This window comes from Hipposideros armiger, unplaced genomic scaffold (assembly GCF_001890085.2).
Source record: "Hipposideros armiger isolate ML-2016 unplaced genomic scaffold, ASM189008v1 scaffold_58, whole genome shotgun sequence".
In the NCBI taxonomy this organism is placed as follows: Eukaryota; Metazoa; Chordata; class Mammalia; order Chiroptera; family Hipposideridae; genus Hipposideros; species Hipposideros armiger.
In genome coordinates, this window is record NW_017731408.1 from 4,962,814 (window position 1) to 4,982,464 (window position 19,651).

At 40.0% G+C, this 19,651-nt stretch overlaps 1 protein-coding gene across 2 annotated transcripts; it reads left to right on the forward strand.

The window, feature by feature from the left end:
* The first annotated feature begins 329 nt into the window (after positions 1–329).
* NPY2R (neuropeptide Y receptor Y2) lies at positions 330–10,975 on the forward strand. 2 transcript variants are annotated; one of them, XM_019641157.1, is made up of 3 exons: positions 330–909; positions 1,255–1,573; positions 7,892–10,975. In XM_019641157.1, exon 3 carries the CDS (start codon positions 7,901–7,903, stop codon positions 9,047–9,049), a length of 1,149 nt encoding a protein of 382 aa, XP_019496702.1. In that variant the 5' UTR covers positions 330–909; positions 1,255–1,573; positions 7,892–7,900; the 3' UTR covers positions 9,050–10,975. The 2 variants fall into 2 exon arrangements, with proteins under 2 accessions (XP_019496702.1, XP_019496701.1); XM_019641156.1 differs by having other exon boundaries at positions 334–909; positions 1,255–1,563.
* Positions 10,976–19,651: the final 8,676 nt, after the last annotated feature.

A 19,651-nucleotide genomic window follows, 5' to 3' on the forward strand; every position in this document is an offset into this window, starting at 1 on the left:
GCTTTTGTTCCTAACGTGGTAGGGTCTGCTGTCCCTTCTAAAAATGAATAAGGGAAAGAGAGACTGGCTATAAATAAACTTCTAGAAGGAATGGCTCAGAATACAGGGTTTCTGGCGGGAATCCCGCGGAAACAGGCTCCACAGCTCTGTGGACTGGCTCCACAATCCTGTTTTGCTCTGATCCACGAACTCAGCCTGGCGGGCTCCACGCCTTTGTACAGGGTTTTGCCACGAGGAGACAGGTGAGAGTGTGTTCCAGAGACACGCGCTCATCGCGGTACTAGTAGCTTGGGGATTGGGAAGTTACTATCTGGAGAAAGCGACCTTTGGGTTATTTGGGACCCGTTGTTTTCCTCTTCCTATTTTATTCCATCTTTTGCCTGGAGCCAGAGTGCACCGCACACAGGCTGCAGGCTTTTGAATCTGAACTCGCGCTACCCAAGTTGCAAACTGTCAGCAGAAACCTGTTAAGCGAATTACTGCTGATCGTGGGTAACAAGGATCTGAACTCGCTTTACCTTCCCGTGGGAGTGCAGCGACCGCCCACTTAGAGTTGCTGCAGCGCCCTGCTCCCTGGCTCTGGCCCAGGGTGCCCCGGGTTTGTCCTCCGCGCAGTCGTGCGGCTCTTTGCTGTGGTTCTGCACGGGTCCAGCGCCGCGCCTCTGCTCCTACAAGCGGGAAACAAGGAAGCAACTTCTCCCTCCCACGGCAGCCTCCTGCCAGCTGGAAGTCTCCTGTTGCCTACCGCGCTGGGCACTGCAGCCCCTGGCTCCCACCTGAGTCTGTCCGCCCGTCTTCGCCCTGATCCTCTCCTTTCCCGGGAGGATTTGGTGAATCCGGACCGCGTCCGGGGTCCTTCCACGCAGGGTCACCTGTCGCGGAACTGAAGAGCGGAGAGCAAAGCGAGGGGTTCGTGGAAGGGAAAAGGGTAGAAGTGGTGCAAACCCAGAGTATCAAACTTAGGGGTCGCGGCGGTGGGGTGGGGGGCGTGTGTGGGGTGGTGTTAAGAGTAGCAGTTGCAGGTGGTGGTGGGGACCCGCGAGGGAGCGCCGCGCTGGGTAGGGTTCCGCTGCGTGGCTTCTAAGCCCAGGAGGCAGCAGAGAGGCAGTGGTTGCTGTCCCCACTTCCTCGCCCCGGAAACTTCCCTTCTAGCCCTCTCCGCGGGACCATCGCCCCCACCCTCTGCATCTTTTTCCTTTTCTTCGAGGGAGGGGTTAACCTCCCCCTCCATCCTCTCCACCACCCTCTCTGCAGCCTCCCATCCTCACTCGCTCACCCCAGCTGCTCTGTGCGTGGCCGGAGTGCACTTAGTCGCGGAGGTCCGCGGCGGAGCCTCCCAGCGCCAGGCTCCCAGCGCCAGGCTCCCAGCGGCCCAGACTGCGGGGCCACGCCGCGCACGCCAGCTGCTCTCTTGCGCTGCGAGGGCTGCCTTGCACCTTCTGAACTGAGGGAACTGGACTTGCCTTCGGGGACCTTCCAGAGCCTTCTCCGGATCCACCAGCTAGATAATCATCGTTCCTACGGGCTGCACACGTTTCATTTGCGCGTCTCCGAGAGGGTCGGGTGAGTAAGTGTAAGTCTTAACTCTGATTCACCTTCTGAGAACGAGAATACCCCCCAAAGAAGCAGGTCCTATGAAGAGGGCGTGGGGGAGGGTAGATCCTCATGCATGTAGGGACTTTCCTCCTCCATTTAGGGGGTTAGGAGGGATACCATCCCCATTTCCTACTTTCGCTAGAATTTTTTTTTTTTCTACTGAAGATGCTTGACTGTTTCCTTGACCCTCCTTAGAGAGGGGTCATTAGCTTTCCAAAAGAACAAGTTGTTACTGTTCCTGCCTCTTCTTTAAAAAGCAAACCCCTGTCTAAAGTGGAAGGTCATATTGGATTCTCTCAAGCTGTTCAAGAATAGACACATTTATTTGAGCAGTCACTGGTTTTCTACCAGAAGGGCTCACCCATTGGTGGGAGCATATGATGGACGAGAAAGAGGCAAAAGAAAAATCTTTAATACTTTTTTGCAATAGGGACACGTCATTTAAAATCAGTGACCTGAAATAGGCAATGCTGTTTTCAGAGAAAGGCTGCAAACTCAAATACACTGAAGAGAGACATTCCCAAGCCCTTTGGTGAATATTTTAAACTTTCTGCTTAAGGCGAACAGCCATGTCTTGCATGTAGCATTCTTGTATGTCCATACCCCTCTCGCCCAGGACTAACAAGTGGAAGGCCTCTGGCATTATTTCTGGGATTTTTCCCCGGGAAAAATTCCTGGAAGGTCTTATGATTGATAAGATGTTGTTTTTCTAAGACCCACCTGTGACAATAACAGTACTGTTATAAATAGTCCCACAAATGTAAATATGTAGTTAAAGCAGAAACTGGCTTCCTACTGAGATAATTTGAAGTTCTTTGAATCTCTGGGAGGGGGGAAAAACCCCCCTGAAGCCATGTTCCTATTCTACAAAGAAATATTTCTATAACAGAATCACTACAGGTTTACTTATTCAAGAAAACTGTACCATTCACAGTTTTCCTTAAATGTCTTGAACAATGTGATCACCTCATTTTGCCTTATTTCAAGGAAAGAGTTTTTCCCTTGTCTACTTCTCTTAATTTTTGTACTCCCGAGTTTTTAATCTAGCAACTCCCTCTTTGTATTCTCTTTTCCTTTTCCACTTTTCCAGAAGTGCAATCATAAAATAATACATTCTCAGGGTAAGCTCTAACCTGGCTGAAGGCCAGTAGCATGCTTGCGAACAGCTATTATATTAATGCCCATAAGCTAATAGCCTGTAGATCAGTAACCATCCCTACAGCGAAGTTTTAAATAAAGGGGCTTTGAAATAACAAAATTGGGATTGAAAAGAAAAAGAAATTAATAAATATAGTCCTAATATCCTTCTACCTCTGGCTCACTCTCAGTTTAGTTTGTGGCAAACCTCAAACTCAGACTTCTGGGAGTCTTGCTCATTCTGTTAATGACTTGCCAGGACTGACTAATTGTGCTCTGTAAACTCTCTTTCTTAGTCTAAGGGAGTGGTACTCCCTATCAAATATACACTCCAAGATTTGAATGGTTAGTTTCCATTTTCTCTAATTAAGAGTGGAGGCAAATGCAAAATAAATCCAAGGCTTTTTGGAACATTCTATTTGAAATTTATGCAGAGACAGCTTTAATATATTAGTAAAATAAGTACATGAGTACATAGAAATCTCTCTCTCTGGTAAGGCTCCTATCAGAGTTTGTGTGTGTGTGTGTGTGTGTGTGTGTGTGTGTGTGTGTGTGCGCGCGCGCGTGTGGAGGGGGGTAAGCCCTTGAGATAGAAAGTTTCCTTATGGGTATACTGATGGATAGTTTTTAATGTTCTAATCAGGGATTGATTGAAGAAGGATCTTGAAACAACTTTCTTGTATGGGTGGTTATCTAACAAAGGACAAGGCGATCACAAAGGCAATGATCTGTATAGGCAATTATCTTAAGTAAAGGAAAGGATCAAAATTCCTTTAGCTTCATATTTGTTTTGCTAAATTATTGAGTACCATTAATATGTTAGATTGTGTGCTAAGGACTAAATAATAAGTGGAAAAGATCCAGTTTCTATCCTCAAAGAGATTGTTTGAGGTGGCTGAAGGAAAAAAATTGCAATATGGAATGTAGTATTTTAGCATCAGAAGTGAGGACAGGTTGTTGGGGGAACTGAGAGGCTTCCCAGTGCAGAACAGGGAGGGCAGAGAGGCATGAGAAAGGCTGATGTGTTGCTGGAATTGGAAGTAGTTTAGTATGATAGAAGCATAAGGTAAGGTACATACTGAGATTTCAGGAGAGGTGAAGCCAGGGGTAGGCAGGGGTGAGTCCAAGAAAAGCTTTGAATGCCACATACAGTGGAGTTGGGATTTTCTTCATATGTCAATGCTATCACCCTGTGCATGCAGAACCTTTATTGGAAGAGCAAGTCAATGAAGCAGCAGATCGTGCAAAACAGAAGCTAGTCAAGAATGTAAAAGAGAAGCAATTAAATGTAGAGAATTGGTTACACAAGTGATGGAAGCTAAACAGGGGATGTTGTGGTCACCTGGGGATTAATAAGCGCAAGAAGCCATTATTGCCTCCAGCTGGAGGGACACAGAGAGGAGGCAGTGTGACAGAAGCCAAGGGACTAGGGCCATCCACTGGAAACAGAATCACTACGGGCCAGCCCTGTGGGAACCAGAGCTATGGAGAGACTGTTGAGGCTCCGCCCAGAGGAGAGAGGGAGGGAGAAGAATACAGTGGCTTCTGCCTTCCTCCTGCACTCTGCCAGTGCCTCCCATCGGCCAAACCTGGCCAGCGTTCTGAAGACTCAGGAGTGTGAAAACATAGTCTGCAAGAGTGAGCCCTCCAGGGGGCGGCTGAGGGATGGAGTTCGGGGCATGTATGCCCTGCCTGGCTTGGTCTGATGATTCACAATGTAGGCAGATGCTATTATGATTAATAAAAATCATTCATTTAGAAAAGGTTCTGAGTTAATGGCAGAAATCTTTTATCATTATGAGTGTACTCAAAAGGTACTACAACTGTGATATTGGGCTGTGGGTATTTTTATATACTTGAAAAAGGAACTTTATGTTAGAAAACAATATATTATACAGTAAAACCTTGGATTGCGAGTAATTTGGTTTGCGAGTGTTCCGCAAGACGAGCAAACATTTCTAATACATTTTAACTTGGTAAACGAGCGATGTCTTGCAATATGAGTAGTTTGTTTCCAGAACGAATTATGCTCGCAAACTAAGTACATTTTAACTTGATAAAGGAGTGATGTCTTGCAATATGAGTAGTTTGCTTCCGGAACGAATTATGCTCGCAAACCAAGGTATTACTGTATATATATATTTTAAATTAAAGTTTACTGCGGTGACAATGGTTAGTAAAGTTACACAGGTTTCAAGTGTACAATTCTGTAATACATCATCCACATATCACATTGTGTGTTCACCACCCAGAGTCAGTTCTCCTTCCATCACCATATATTTGACCCCCTTTTCCCTCTTCTACCACCCTCCTCCCCCCTTACCCTCTGGTAACCACTAAACTATTTTTGGTGTCTCTGAGTTTTTCTTTCTTATTTGTTTGTCTTGTTCCTTTGTTGTTTTCAGTTTTATCCCACATATCAGTGAAATCATATGGTTCTTGACTTTTTCTGTCTGATTTATTTCTCTTAGAATAATAATCTCAAGATCCATCCATGTTGTCGCAAATGGCACTGTTTCATCTTTTTTATGGCAGAGTAGTATTCCATTATGTATATATACCACATCTTCTTTATTCAGTCGTCTATCGAAGGACACTATTTGTTTCCATGTCTTGGCCACCGTAAATAAAGCTGCAATGAACATTGGGGCACATATACCTTTATGCATAAATGTTTTCAGAATTTGAGGTTAGATACCCAGGAGAGGCATTGCTGGATCATATTGGAATTCTATTCTTAATTTTTTGAGGAACCTCCACACTGCCTTCCATAGCGGCTGCACCAATCTGCATTCCCGCCAACAGTGTATGAGGGTTCCTTTTTCTCCACAGCCTGGTGTGAGCTGATATCTCATTGTGGTTTTTATTTTCATTTTCTGATAATTACTATTATATTGTTTTAAGCAATCTAGGGAAACTGGGGAAATTATATCATCACACTTGAATGCCAGAAAATTATATTTTTATGTCAGAGTGGGCTGTGTCCAGTAAAATAAATGTAAGAGCCTTAGAGTAGAGGCCCTAGCCTGTTGTCTTCAGCCCCAGCACAAATCCTAGTTCCTGATGTAGGTTTTTAAGTGCTTGCTGAATGTGAAAATGGAGCCATGCCTAGCATTTAGAAGATGCTCAATTACATTTGGTAAGTGAGTGAATGAATGAAAAGAAGAAAGAAAGCAGGAGAAGAGGAAGGGAGATAAGTTAGAAGATCATTATACTAATTATGGTTAGAATCAAGGCCAAAACTATGTGGTAGAAATGATGAGGGCCATTGGGAGACATAAAACATCAGTCTGAGGGTTTTCTTAAATGTGGGGCTAAAGGAGATGAAAAAGCCTAGAACAATTACCTGCTTTTTAAGTTACTTGGCTTAATCAATGGGTATATCATTGATTAAAGAAGGAAAAGTCGGATTGGGAGAGTGCAAGCAGAGAAGAAAACTGTTAAAATTTAATATTTAGGGGTTAGAAAGAGATGTAGTTCAGATTTGGACATATTTTTCATATAGTTCTTATGTAGGATTCTGTATATGTCAGGTAGGAATTTTATTTTAGATAATAAAAATAAAGCAACTGTTTTACACAGGCTACCTTATTTTTTTTGTTATTAGTTTCAGGTGTACAAAGCAATGTAATAGTTAGACATTTATACCCCTCACAAAGTGATAACCCCCACAAATCTACTACCCCTCTGACATTGTATATAGCTGTTACAATACCATTGACTATATTCCCTATGCCAGACTCCACACCCCGTATATATATGTATATATATTTAATTATAGTTGACATTCAATATTATTCTACTTTAGCTTCAATATATAGCATATTGGTCAGGCATCTACACAATCTATGATGTGATTCCCCTGACAAGTCCAGTGCCCATCTGGGACATAATCTTTACAACATTATTGGTTATATTCCCCATACTGTATTTCATATCCCCGTGACTATATTATGACTACTAATTTTCACTTTCTAATCCCTTCACCTTCTCCCCCATTCACACCCTCCTTCCATCTAGCAACCTTCAGTTTTTTCTCTGTATCTCTGAGTCTATTTTTGTTTAGTTTGCTCGTTTATTCTGTTCTTAGATTCCACATATAAGTGAGATCATATGGTATTTGTCTTTCTGAGTCTGACTTGTTTCACCTAGCGTAATATTCTGTAGGTTCATCTGTGTCATAATGGTAAGATTTCATTATTTTTTATGGTAAGATTTCATTCTTTTTCATGGCCGAGTAATACTCTATTGTATAAATATACCACAGTTTCTTAATCCAGTCGTCTACTGATGGGCATTTTGGTTGTTTCCAAGTCTTGGCTATTGTGAATAGCAATGTTTAATAGGGGTGCATATATTTTTTTGAATTAGTATTTTGGATTGCTTTGGATAGATACCCAGCAGTGGAATTGCTGGGTCATAAGGTAGTTCGATTTTCAACTTTTTGAGGAACCTCCATACTGTTTTCCATAGTGGCTGCACCAATTTGCAGTCCCACCAACAGTGCACAAGGGTTCCCTTTTCTCCACATCCTTGCCAACACTTGTTTGTTGATCAGGCTACCTATTTTTAATAGTAACACTTACACTAAGAAAAATGGTTATGAAACAGAATCTGCTCAGTTTATCCTCAATATTTTATACTCCCAAAGTACAGGCACCAGGCAAAGGGTTTTAATATGTGTCCCTTTTTTTTTGTGCAATTTGTTGCTATATTTATGAATTTAAAAGAGTCAAGATATTGAAGGAAACTTTATCTACCTTAAAATTAACTTGATGAATTTATAGCAGTTACACAATTAATTGATAATGTTTCTAATATTCATCCCATTTAAAATTGATTGAGTCAATATGGTAGAATTTACATTGGAATTACGTGTATACACTATAGGTATTATAGTCTACCATTGTAATATACATGCCGAGGACCTGATTTAATTCATCCATACTTAGACTTATAATGTCTAATTAAGTCACATGAAGCCGACTTATCGAAGGGCCTTCTTTATTAAAATGTTATACTAGGTGAAGTTTGAGAGATCAAAGGACAGGTATTTTGAGCCCCAACCCAAGTGAAACTAATCCATTTGTGATATTCTTTTGCCTCCGCTTATGTTTTCCTTATTCCATTTTTCCTTTATTGTACATTCTTGTGCTAGTTGCTGAAAATGGGCCCAATAGGTACAGAGGCTGATGAGAACCAGACAGTGGAAGAAATGAGAGTGGAGCAGTATGGTCCAGGGCAAACCACTGCTAGAGGTGAGCTGGTCCCTGACCCCGAGCCGGAGCTTATCGACAGCACCAAGCTGATTGAGGTGCAGATTATCCTCATCCTGGCCTATTGCTCCATAATTGTGCTCGGGGTGATTGGCAACTCCTTGGTGATCCACGTGGTGATCAAATTCAAGAGCATGCGCACAGTCACCAACTTTTTCATTGCCAACCTGGCTGTGGCAGATCTTCTGGTGAACACCCTATGCTTGCCATTCACTCTTACCTACACCTTGATGGGGGAGTGGAAAATGGGACCTGTCCTGTGCCACCTGGTGCCCTATGCCCAGGGCCTGGCAGTACAAGTGTCCACAATCACCTTGACAGTCATTGCCCTGGACCGGCACCGTTGCATCGTCTACCACCTGGAGAGCAAGATCTCTAAACGAATCAGCTTCCTGATCATTGGCTCTGCCTGGGGCATCAGTGCCCTGCTCGCAAGCCCCCTGGCCATCTTCCGTGAGTATTCACTGATTGAGATTATTCCCGACTTTGCGATTGTGGCCTGTACTGAGAAGTGGCCTGGTGAGGAGAAGAGCATGTATGGCACTGTCTACAGTCTTTCCTCCTTGTTAATCCTGTATGTGTTGCCTCTGGGCATCATATCTTTCTCCTACGCTCGTATCTGGAGTAAACTTAAGAACCACGTCAGCCCCGGAGCTGCTAATGATCACTACCATCAGCGAAGACAAAAGACTACCAAAATGCTGGTGTGTGTGGTGGTGGTGTTCGCGGTCAGCTGGCTGCCCCTCCATGCCTTCCAACTTGCTGTGGACATTGATAACCATGTCCTGGACCTCAAGGAGTACAAACTCATCTTCACTGTCTTCCACATCATCGCCATGTGCTCCACCTTTGCCAACCCCCTTCTCTACGGCTGGATGAACAGCAACTACAGAAAGGCTTTCCTCTCAGCCTTCCGCTGTGAGCAGAGGCTGGATGCCATTCACTCTGAGGTGTCCGTGACATTCAAGGCCAAAAAGAGCCTGGAAGTCAAAAATAACAACGGCCCCAATGGCTCCTTCACAGAGGCTACCAACGTCTAAGAAAGCTCTGAAGTGAAAATATATGGATGAATTCTGACCAGAGCTATACATCTGGTTGAGGAGGGCTCCCAGGTGCATCCTGATTTCCCATCTTAAGGAAGAAAAAGAGCATCTGCGTGGAAGCATCTTCGGTGTAATTTGTGGAAACCTGGTTGTTGGCAGAACCTAGGTAAAAACATGCATATTCAAAGCTAGGGCAACAAAACAGTTTGCTTATCGTTGCTTGGATGGTAGGGTGAATGATGAGTAAAAGCAGAGAGAAGTGCTTGTGACTATTTCCCAGAGTGAAGGAAACATGAATAAAGAATTGGAATTATCAGCATTGCTCAAAGGTGGTCAGCAAATAAGTTGACTTTCAAATCACATTGGAGAGTAGATTGAGGAGAATCCACTGCTCCCCTGTTATCTGATGAGAAGATGACCAAATACCAATTTCCCTATGGAGCTACAGGCTCTCCTTTATTGTATTTTTTTTCATTTTATTGTATGAATCTTCCTATGGACTAAATTCACCAGGGAATGCTGTAGATAAATGTTACCAACTATTTGAATGACTTCGAGGAAATAAACAGAAATTTGCTATATAATTTGTATTTTGACAAAGTGGAAGAAATCCTTGATACTTAGCCAGTTGTTCTTAAAACCAGATGAATGTTTAGTTAAAAGTTTCTTTAACTCAGAATCAAAGGTTGAATTTCTCAGAATTATAGAAATGTAAACCATCATTTAACTTCTCATTTCAAGTTGCTGCTTTATGTTGATACTAGTTAGATAACAAGCATAAAATGGAATACATTTTAGTCATTTAGTTAATTAACATTGTTTTAACTTTTTGAATGTCTTATTCCTATATTGGCACTGAGTTTATCTTCATTAAAAATTAAATCAGATTATAAAATAATTTTTGTGGAATTTTGTAACATTTTGTGATTATTTGTAAGCAGTTTTTGCACAGGTACATAGCTTTAATGAACACTATAGTGTGATTTTTTATGAAATTCATCTTTTATGGACTCATTCATGACTAATGTAACAGCATAATTTCATCAAAATGGAACCCATCTGGTAAGAAGTATTAAAAACATTGGATTCATTCCACCTTGCAAATGTACTATTTGGACCAATTTCAACATGAATTATACTCTTCTCAAAATTATTAGCTATATTATTTGGATGACTTACGAATATATACATAATAAAATTGTATGTATAAAGTGGGGCATATATACTATAATATTTTTCATTTAATGATTTTATGAATATAATTTCTACTTTAACAGCACCTGGCCAAAGATGCTTAAAACCCTATTCTGTTCATGAAAAATAATTGAGATGTTAAAATAATTATACTTCTTTGATGCTGTTAAAGAAGTTTCATTGTAATCATATTTTTGTAAGTGTGACTGAATTTATGAATACATTCCTTAAATTTTAAATAAATTCAATGTATTACATTTACTTATAAGCATTAACTTTTTGAACTGGAGAGTTTCATTTTATGGATATATTTAGAATTCACACTATGGCTCTTATTGAGTTACTTCCATGCTAGAAATCAAAGACTGTACTTTTGGAATAAAGAAAAAGAAAGAATACGATAGAATTTAGATTAAGTAGAAGGCTGATTAAGAATTACCCAAAAACACTGTATATGTGTAATATATCATATATTTGAAGAATTCATTTTCTGTTGTACTTGACATAACTATCCAAGAAGTGTTTTGCCCTTTAAATAGCAGTTACTTTGCATTAGATGCTAGTAGAAAATTGTGGGTAAAGGATTTTTTTTTTCCTTTTAGAGAATTCTTACACTGTAGGAAATGTGTATGCTACTGTATTATTTGTTCTGGTGGTAAATTATTAGAATTTAAATAATGATCCAGTTAATATATATGATCGAATTAGTTCTGTTGACTCAATATCTTTTTACACAGTGATTTTATCTGTTGAAATAAAAAGAATTTGGTAAATGAGAAATTGTGTGATATTTTATATTAGAGTTCCTGCTCAAGATGAGGTAGTAAGCTTTTGATACAGCTGAAAAAAGGAAACAAAATGGTGGCTCCTCAGCAGTTAGTCTAGCTCTCTTTCCATTCTGTACATAAACTTGAGTCAATGGATCCACTCCTATAGCTGCAATTATAATCCATATTCTGACAATGCCTGCATCTTTATTTTTAGACCAGACTTTTCATCTGAACTTCAAACGTGGATCTCTGTTGGCTGACTTGACATATGCATGTGGGTGTCTCACCAGCAGATCAAAACCAGCATGTCTAAAACAGAACCTGCCATATTGTGATGCCCACCCCACCGCACCCCACCTTGTCTTCCTGTATTTCCTGTCCCAGTCATGACTCTGCGGTCTACTCAGTTCCCAAGAGCCTTACACTTTGGAGCTACCATTGACTATTCTGTCTCTTTATCACATATGTCTGGTTGATTCCCACATTTTGTTCCAATTCCTAGATGCTCAGTCAATTCACTTTTCTCCATCTGTATGGTCCCTGCCGTAGTCCAGGCTGTGAGAATCTCCCCAGGCTCCTATTACCTCTCATCTGGTTTAATGTAGCAACTTTCTAATTGGTCTCTATATCTTATTGTCTTCCCATCCAATCCAGCTTTTACCCATTAGCCAGAATAATTTTTCAAAAAGTCAAAGAAGAATATGGTGCTTCATTTCTATTGGACGATTCTGACAATTTTGAGAAATCCCCAAATGGTCATTTTTAGTTTCAGCCTCATCCTTTCCTCTCAGTACCTGTTTGGCTTCTTCAGAATTGCAGTGATGCAGGTTGACTCTATTTTTTTTTTCCTTTTTCTATTATCAAAGCCAGTGTGTTAAAAGATATTCTTTAAAGTGGTCCCATTAGTACAGGTGGACTAAAGAGTAAAGAGTAAGTAAAGACCATTTCTTTTTCCTATGGTAGGTTGATTGGAATGGAGGAAGAAAGAATTATATCAAGACTTAAACGGCAACCTAAACACCACAGAAGCGTATGAATTCTGGATTACCTTCCCAAGATTAGCACAAGAAATGATGCCTCAGGGAGGAAATAGTCTTTAAACTTTTCAAGTTGATAAGAGATGAAATTTTAATATACATGGCAGCAAAAGACAGAGTTTACTTTTCATTAAGAAAGAAGAACATAAAGAAACCACACAAAGATAGTGCAGAATGCAAATATCTTCATGCTTATGTCTCATGATATTAAACAAAGAAAGACAGGCATTTTATTAAAGGGTTATTAAGGATTTACTTGTGAAGATTTATAAACAATACCTGTCTGTTAGACCATTGACCTTTTTCTGACTTGGTACCCTGGTCAGATGTCCACAAACTCCCCAACTTCTGGGTATGAAAGAGGGTACAGGAAAGATAGACTGCAGGTTATGGCGATTCACATGTGATCTACAATTCCCATTCTTTCTTATTAGTTAATGTGTAACTAGATAAAAGTAAATGAAAATAACTAACCCTGAATATATTCTCCTTTATAAACAAATCAATGCCAAGTTTCAACACTCACAAATTACTTGCAAAATACCACAAAGCTGATCACAATACCGTAGGCACATGTTGTTACATTAAAATTAAAATGTGCTGCACTTCATGAGAAATAAAAAAAATAAGTGAATATTTAAAAATTGTTTTTTGCCCTTCTCATAGGAAAGTAACTTGCATTGTAAAGAGAAATAAGGAAGTCTATATGTCTGTGTACCTACAGATATTTAATTACAAACATAAAAACCTCTTCGAGGTACACTATCATCCAATATCGTACATTGTTTGTGTATAGAACATTCAAACATCTAAAAGTGGTTATTAGCCGTTTTTCATATGGCATACTGTTCCCGTGGTTGTCCCTATAGAAGTAACTATCACTGGTCGTTGGGTGGGTGGAATGAGGGGAGGGGGAGATGCACTCTGGAATGCAAACAGAAGTGATTTGAATATATGCGTTTAAGAAAGCTCCTTGGTGAGTGTAACCTATTTTCCTCAACCAGTTGATAAATGAAGATGACACATATCAAACTGGTGTTTATCATTTTGAACACCAACACATTTAAAAATGCTTAGAGTCATCTATTAAGGTAGAATAAGCTATGATCAGCCTCTAAGGACATATGACCCTACTGTGCAATCATTCCTGTTCTTTGACAGAAGCAAATCAGAATCTTGTTTCAAGAATGTAATTGAGGAGGGAAAGAAAAGTGGATTCTCAGGAGAGGTATTTAGGGCCAGGACAGCTGAGGGCACTGTGTAGATTAAGTTGGAGCCAAATACAACCAGTCAGCATAGATCTACAATATCCGGATCCCACTGGACTTGCCATATTGACTTATGTAACAATAGGATCTAGGGGGACAGAGACCATGTAGTTTTAGATTCACTGAAGACATCAGAAAAATTTCACACTTGAGGATTTCTCCTGATTTTCTGTTCCAGGAAAAATAATTTACCAGAAATAAAAACTTCCTATTTGCTACATGGACAACCCCATTTAAACAATTGCCTCAGTACTTTTTGTCAAAGGCACAAAAAGCCTCACAGATGGACAGATATAGTGTACTTAATAGTTCATGACCTCCAAAGCTCCACAGGAGTTACATAAATCTGGTTTGTCTCCAAGATAAGGATTTTATACTTGCGTCCTGGTGTTTAGCTTAAAAGTCTAAAATTAAACGTAGGCATTCCTTACTTAGGAGGACCCACATGAGAATTATTTATAATTGTTATTACATTCCAAAACAAAGTAAAACAGATGATTATAGTCATGAATATTAGACCTTTTTTTGTAAAAACAGGTCCCAACAGCTATTTTTTTGTCGTAGATATGATTAGAGAATACGAATAAATGAAATTTTGGAACTGTCAGTGTTGTGATGTGGTGCTACTTTCATACCAAATAGTTGCACATAGATCTTGAGCAGTTTGCAACTAGTGCTAGTCATTTGTACTGATATAATTACCCTCTCTTACTGAATACACTTTGCCTACCAAGTACATTCTTAAAGATAGTTGCATAACTGTGCAATAAAGTGATGTCATCCTTGTAGAAAACTCATGGCGTCAAACAAATTGACTTAATATCTTACACTAGGTTCTGTTATTCCCAAGCCTACATCCCTCTCATCAGTTTCTTTCTCCTTCGTCCTCCTCCCTGATTCTGTTTCCACTGCCAGAGATTGGCTGGAAGCACAAGTGAGGCAAGTGGGTTTCCAACGGTCAGGTAATATATCCCAGAACACCCAGAAGGCCCGGGGATGAGTCTGCATCAGGCAAAGCTGAAAGCAGAAGCTGGGAGTCCAGAGCAACAGCCACACCCAAGGGAGCAGCGCCTTACAGGGGTCCCGGAACTAAGTGTCAGCATCTGATGTATGTATTCAGAGAAAAACACAATGTCACATTTAACATGCTGGTATTCCTCACCTATGCTCAGTTCCTTCTCTCGTCCACTATCAACATCCTGATTAACCTGAATTTTTACCTCCACACCAGGCCTCTCAGTTCAGCTCCAATCCTGCATATCCAGCTGGCTGTGGGATATCATCTCTTGCTAACTTCTGGAGCACCTTGAAACTATCATATCTAATTATATGTCTCTGTCATTAAGGATCTACATTTATCTGGCTGGTCCATTGGAAAAGGTAGAGTTAATGGAGTCTCAGTAAGTAATAAATGAAAACATTCAGGTGTGTTTTAACTTCAGTAGGAAGAAAATTTAACACAGTGGGATGAATTACCACTGCTAAAGTTTTGGATAAAGATTAGGAAATTTTGTAATTGTTGTCAAAGGGGTGGTCTCGGCCCCTTGAATTAATAGCATGTAGAGCCTTTCAGTCTTTGCCTAAGCTCACTGCCTGTACTTTGTTTTGTCATGACTTACACCTTGTTAAGGCAACCCTGTAAAAGGGGACAATGTGGCCTCTAAGGAGATTTCAGGCTGTAGCTCTATATAATAGCATATGTTTCCCGTGTCTGATCAGAATACGTACAAGGCCCATACTTATTTGTCAACTGGTCCATTTTCTTTCACGTGCATTGATTCTTTTTTTTAGATTCCTGCCATGGCTCCGGAGACACACAGAGTAACTTCAATGTTGACAGAAAGATATTTGGCTAACATTTATTAGTCTTTCCAGCTTAGCTAAGTAGGGTGAGATCATGACAAAGCACAAGGAAGTTTAGCCATCCTGGCCCCACTTCTAGAGTCTCTGCTTGGCCATTCACTCCTTTACTGTAGGACACTTCTGGCCCAATCAGTGCCCTCACCCACATACCTAGATTTTATAAGAAATCAAGGCATCTTTGGGGAGACACTTTTTCCTTGGGCTGCCTTGTAGAGGTGAACTATGGATCAGGTACCTAGTCACTTAATTTTCTATTTGGGAATTTGCGCAAGATATAAAAATTATGAGTTAGACAAAGTGTTAACTAAGTTAAATGGCTTTTACTCTGACCAACAGAGAGTTCAAGAATATCAATAAAAACATAAGTAATTCACTCCTTTTAGTGAGTACCTGAAGCAACACAAACGTAGTTAACTTTGGTGAAACTAATCAAATGATGAACATTAGAAAAAACTTGCTTATGTAATTCCATTGGCTTTATATATCATGTGTGCTCTACTTCTACATATGAAAAAGGGACCTGAAATATAAACCATCAAATAAGGCAAGATTTTTATATGCATTTTGTTCAGAATTTGGTTATAGAACAGTTAATCTCAACATGAAATAGCATTGGGAGGGGGTTTAATATGTGTATCCAGTCGCTGAATTAGAAATAACTGTTATTCTTAATTCTTCTATTTATTGACCCAAATATCTCTATAACACTATCTAAAAACACCCCTGTAGACAGCTTCAACTAATTATTGAATTGGAGAATAACTGTTTAAGTAAATAAATATCAGCACCAGTTTGTAGGATTAATGAGTTTGCTAATGAGAAAGTGAGACTTCCAGAAATTGTTTAAGGATTTTAAAAATTTGCACTTATAAAAGAAAATTACAATGTATGAAAATATGTTTAGTTCAGATTGAGCATGTTGCTGAGGTCAAACCTTTTCTACAATATAAGGCATTGAAAAATGAGTAAACAGATTAATAAAAATGCTAAAATGGGGTAAAGGGAAAACTGAGATTTAGCCTTGAGCCAAGAAAACTCTAGTGCATTGGAAGAAACTTTTATTATAGGAGTTTTTATATGGAGTGATATTCTTCCCAATTATATGTCAAAATCTCATTGACCAAAACATTTTAAACTGGACTGGATTTGGAGGTTATAAAGCATTTCAATTATCAGAGGGTAGTTCTACCTGACTTCCTAAGATTTTTCTGCTTTTATTTCTATGATGTGATAATTAAACCAAGAAAATCAAGCACCACATGATAAGCTGCAGGCCTCTTGGATTCTTGGGGTTATTTCAAGGGATCTTGACTCCATACATACACTAAACGTTGCCTGTTGATTGAATAAATAATGCATTGCATCCACAAATGCACCATTCTATTTCAAATGCATGAGATTCTGTTTTGATTAATAAAAATTCAGGGTGGCATTTGGTCACTAGACATTTTATCAGTCAACACATACCAAAACATAATTTTACTCCAGTGGGATCCCAAATTTTTTAGACCATGTAAAGAAATCTTCACTCATAAAGTGGCTAGAAACCATGCCTTCAAAGTTAACCATTTTATATCAGCCTATAACCAATGACAATTCAGTTTCAAATAACCAGATTTTCAGACTGTATCATTAAATTACTGATCATCCTCACCTACATAAAATGGCCTATGATAGGAATAAAAGATACTGGGTTGTCAAAAATGTCATGACATATTTTGTCTATGTTTTTCAAAGATCATTTATTTATATAAAGAACAAAGAGCAATCAATGATATAGTGCCCATTTTGTTTGATAACATTTGGCCATCTTTCAGTGAGCTTCATAATTTCTTGTTCATAGAAGGACCTGTCTTTATTTGCAAAAAACTGAACAAGATGCTGATTTATAGCCTCATCTGAATTGAACGTTATACCACACAGGGAGTTTTGAAGAGTGCAAAAAAAGTGGATGTCTGATGGCACAAGATCAGGCGAGTATGGTGGGTGTGGCAACACATCCCATCCAAGCTCCAATAATTTTTGACGGGTGATCAACCTTGTGTGTGGTCTCGTGTTGTCGCGATGGAACACAACTCCTTTACAATTAACAAGCTCTGGACCTTTCTGGATGATGCAATCATTCAAACTGTCCAATTGCCAACAGTACACATTCGAATTGATTGTTTGGTTCCTTGGTAGGAGCTTGAAAAACATGATACCTTTAAAATCCCACCACACTGGGAGCATAACCTTCCTCTGATGAATGTCTGCTTTCGATGTCATTTGAGGTGAATCATCATGTCGGGACCAAGACCTTTTGCACACTACATTGTTGTAAACAATCCATTTCTCATCACCAGCTATCAGTCACTTCAAAAAAATGATCATTTTCCTCATGTTTAATGAGCATATTGCAGATGTTTATATACACCATCAAATGAACTTCTTTGAGTTCATGTGGAACCCAAATATTGAGCTTGCTTACATATCCCAGCTTCTTCAGGTGGTCGTGAACACTTGAATGATGGATGTTCAATATTTCTGCAATCTCTCGTGTCATGTAGCGTGGGTTTGACTAGATCAATGCCCTTATTTTGTTGTCATCAACCTCGGTGGGCCTCCCTGACCGAGGAGCATCGTTGAGATCAAAATCACCAACATGGAATTTCGTGAACCATTGTTGGCACTGAGTTTCTTATAGAGCATTGTCACCATAAACTTTATGCAACTTTTCAAAAGCTTGATGTGTGTTCTTCCCTTTACAGAAGTAAAACAGTACTTCTGCAAAAATGCACAGTTTGGTCTTCCATCTTTAACTTGTAAAATCTCCAAAACTCAATCCAATTGCTCAATTTTTTTAAATGAAGCCAGACTGTCAGCTGTCAAATGACATAGCAATAACATAGATGCGAATGTACTAGTACTTCCAAAAATGAACTAGTGCCATCTGTTGCAAACATGCATGACTTTCTGACAACCCAATACAAATTGGTACAAGACACCAAGACTCAGTCCAGAACATTTCCAGCTCTTAACTGACCCTATTTGTCTTGTACTCAACACATTTAAAACTCTATCTACCCTCAAAAGTCTTTTTCTCATGGTTGTATTTACCATCATGTTTCAGAGCACTGGCTTTCAACCTACAGCCAAAGCCACTGAGTTATCTTGAAATCTCCTACCCTCTACAATACAAATCCTTCTCCGAGTCTCTCTATCTTTATTCCTAAAACCACCGCTCCAGCTTCTGGTTTTATTAGGAGCAGTGAAACTCCTTCCTAGCTGTGCCTTTACTTCTGGCCTTTCCCCACTCTCATACATACTCCATACCTCACCAAGATAGTGTTAAAGTAACCAGATTAAACTCAAGATGGAGTCAGTCATGCTAAGCTTCACAACAGCAAACTAAAAATTAAGTTTCTATGCTTGGCTCTCCCAGAAATGGAAGGCCTCAGTCAACCAATTAGCCCTTGCCTGCTCAACACAAATTACCAGCCCCAGCTATAAGACTTCCCTTGGCCCCATATAAAGGAAATAGCCCTGCTTTAACCCATCAGCAAATGCCCTCTATAACTTTTTTGGTACTGCTCCCTTCTGCCTATAAAATCTCTTGCCTTGTGGAGATTGTCAGAGCTCCTTTGTATCTACTAGAATGGATGTTTCCTGAATCATGAATCACTGAATAAAGCCAAGAAGATCTTTAAAATGTACTCAGTTGAATTTGGTTCTTTAAAAAGAGCTTACGAAATTTGATTTTGATCACATCATCCACCGCACCTCAGTGAAGCTCTCTTTGTTGTTTGAAGCTTGTCTGCTTGTTGATGGTGGGTGTTCTTTGTTCTGAGTAAGCCTCAGCCTTAGGCAGGAACCAAGTCCCTGGGTGTCAGAGGTGTGACCTTCTCAGTCCTTCTGCCCTTTTCCTGGCTGTGTGGGCTCAGCATGGATTCCTGCCTCTTCTTAGGAGTCCGTTTTTCTCTTCCTGCCCTTTGCCCGGGCTCTAAGGTGAAAGCGTTTGTTTCCCTCCCTCCCACGGGCATTTGTTCCTTATGAAGAGCTAAGGGGGGAAGATCAAGTGGAGTTTCTTGGTGGTTCTGCGGAGGTGACTCCTCCCCCTGGGTCTGCACCCAAAACAACACTTCCTCGTAGGCTCTGTGATCTCTTCTGTGAGCACATGGTTGGATTCACGGAGAAAATCTTGCAAGGGGTTGTGGACTCCTCTGATTTTTTATAGTCCCCAAGGATCCTACACTGTCTTGCCAGTGTGACTTGGGTCTTCACCAAGTCTTCAACTATCATAGCTGAGTTCATCATATTAGTGTCCAGTGCATCTGATAAGTGGGTGCTCGTGTCATTTCTGTCCCTGAAGGTGCCTGTCTGTCCTTAGTGTTTGGACAGCTAGTTGCTTTGCAACCTCATTTCTCTAATAGATGATAAAAGAGGCATGAATTTGAAGTTATTCCATGGGTTTTTGTTTGTTTGTTTTTA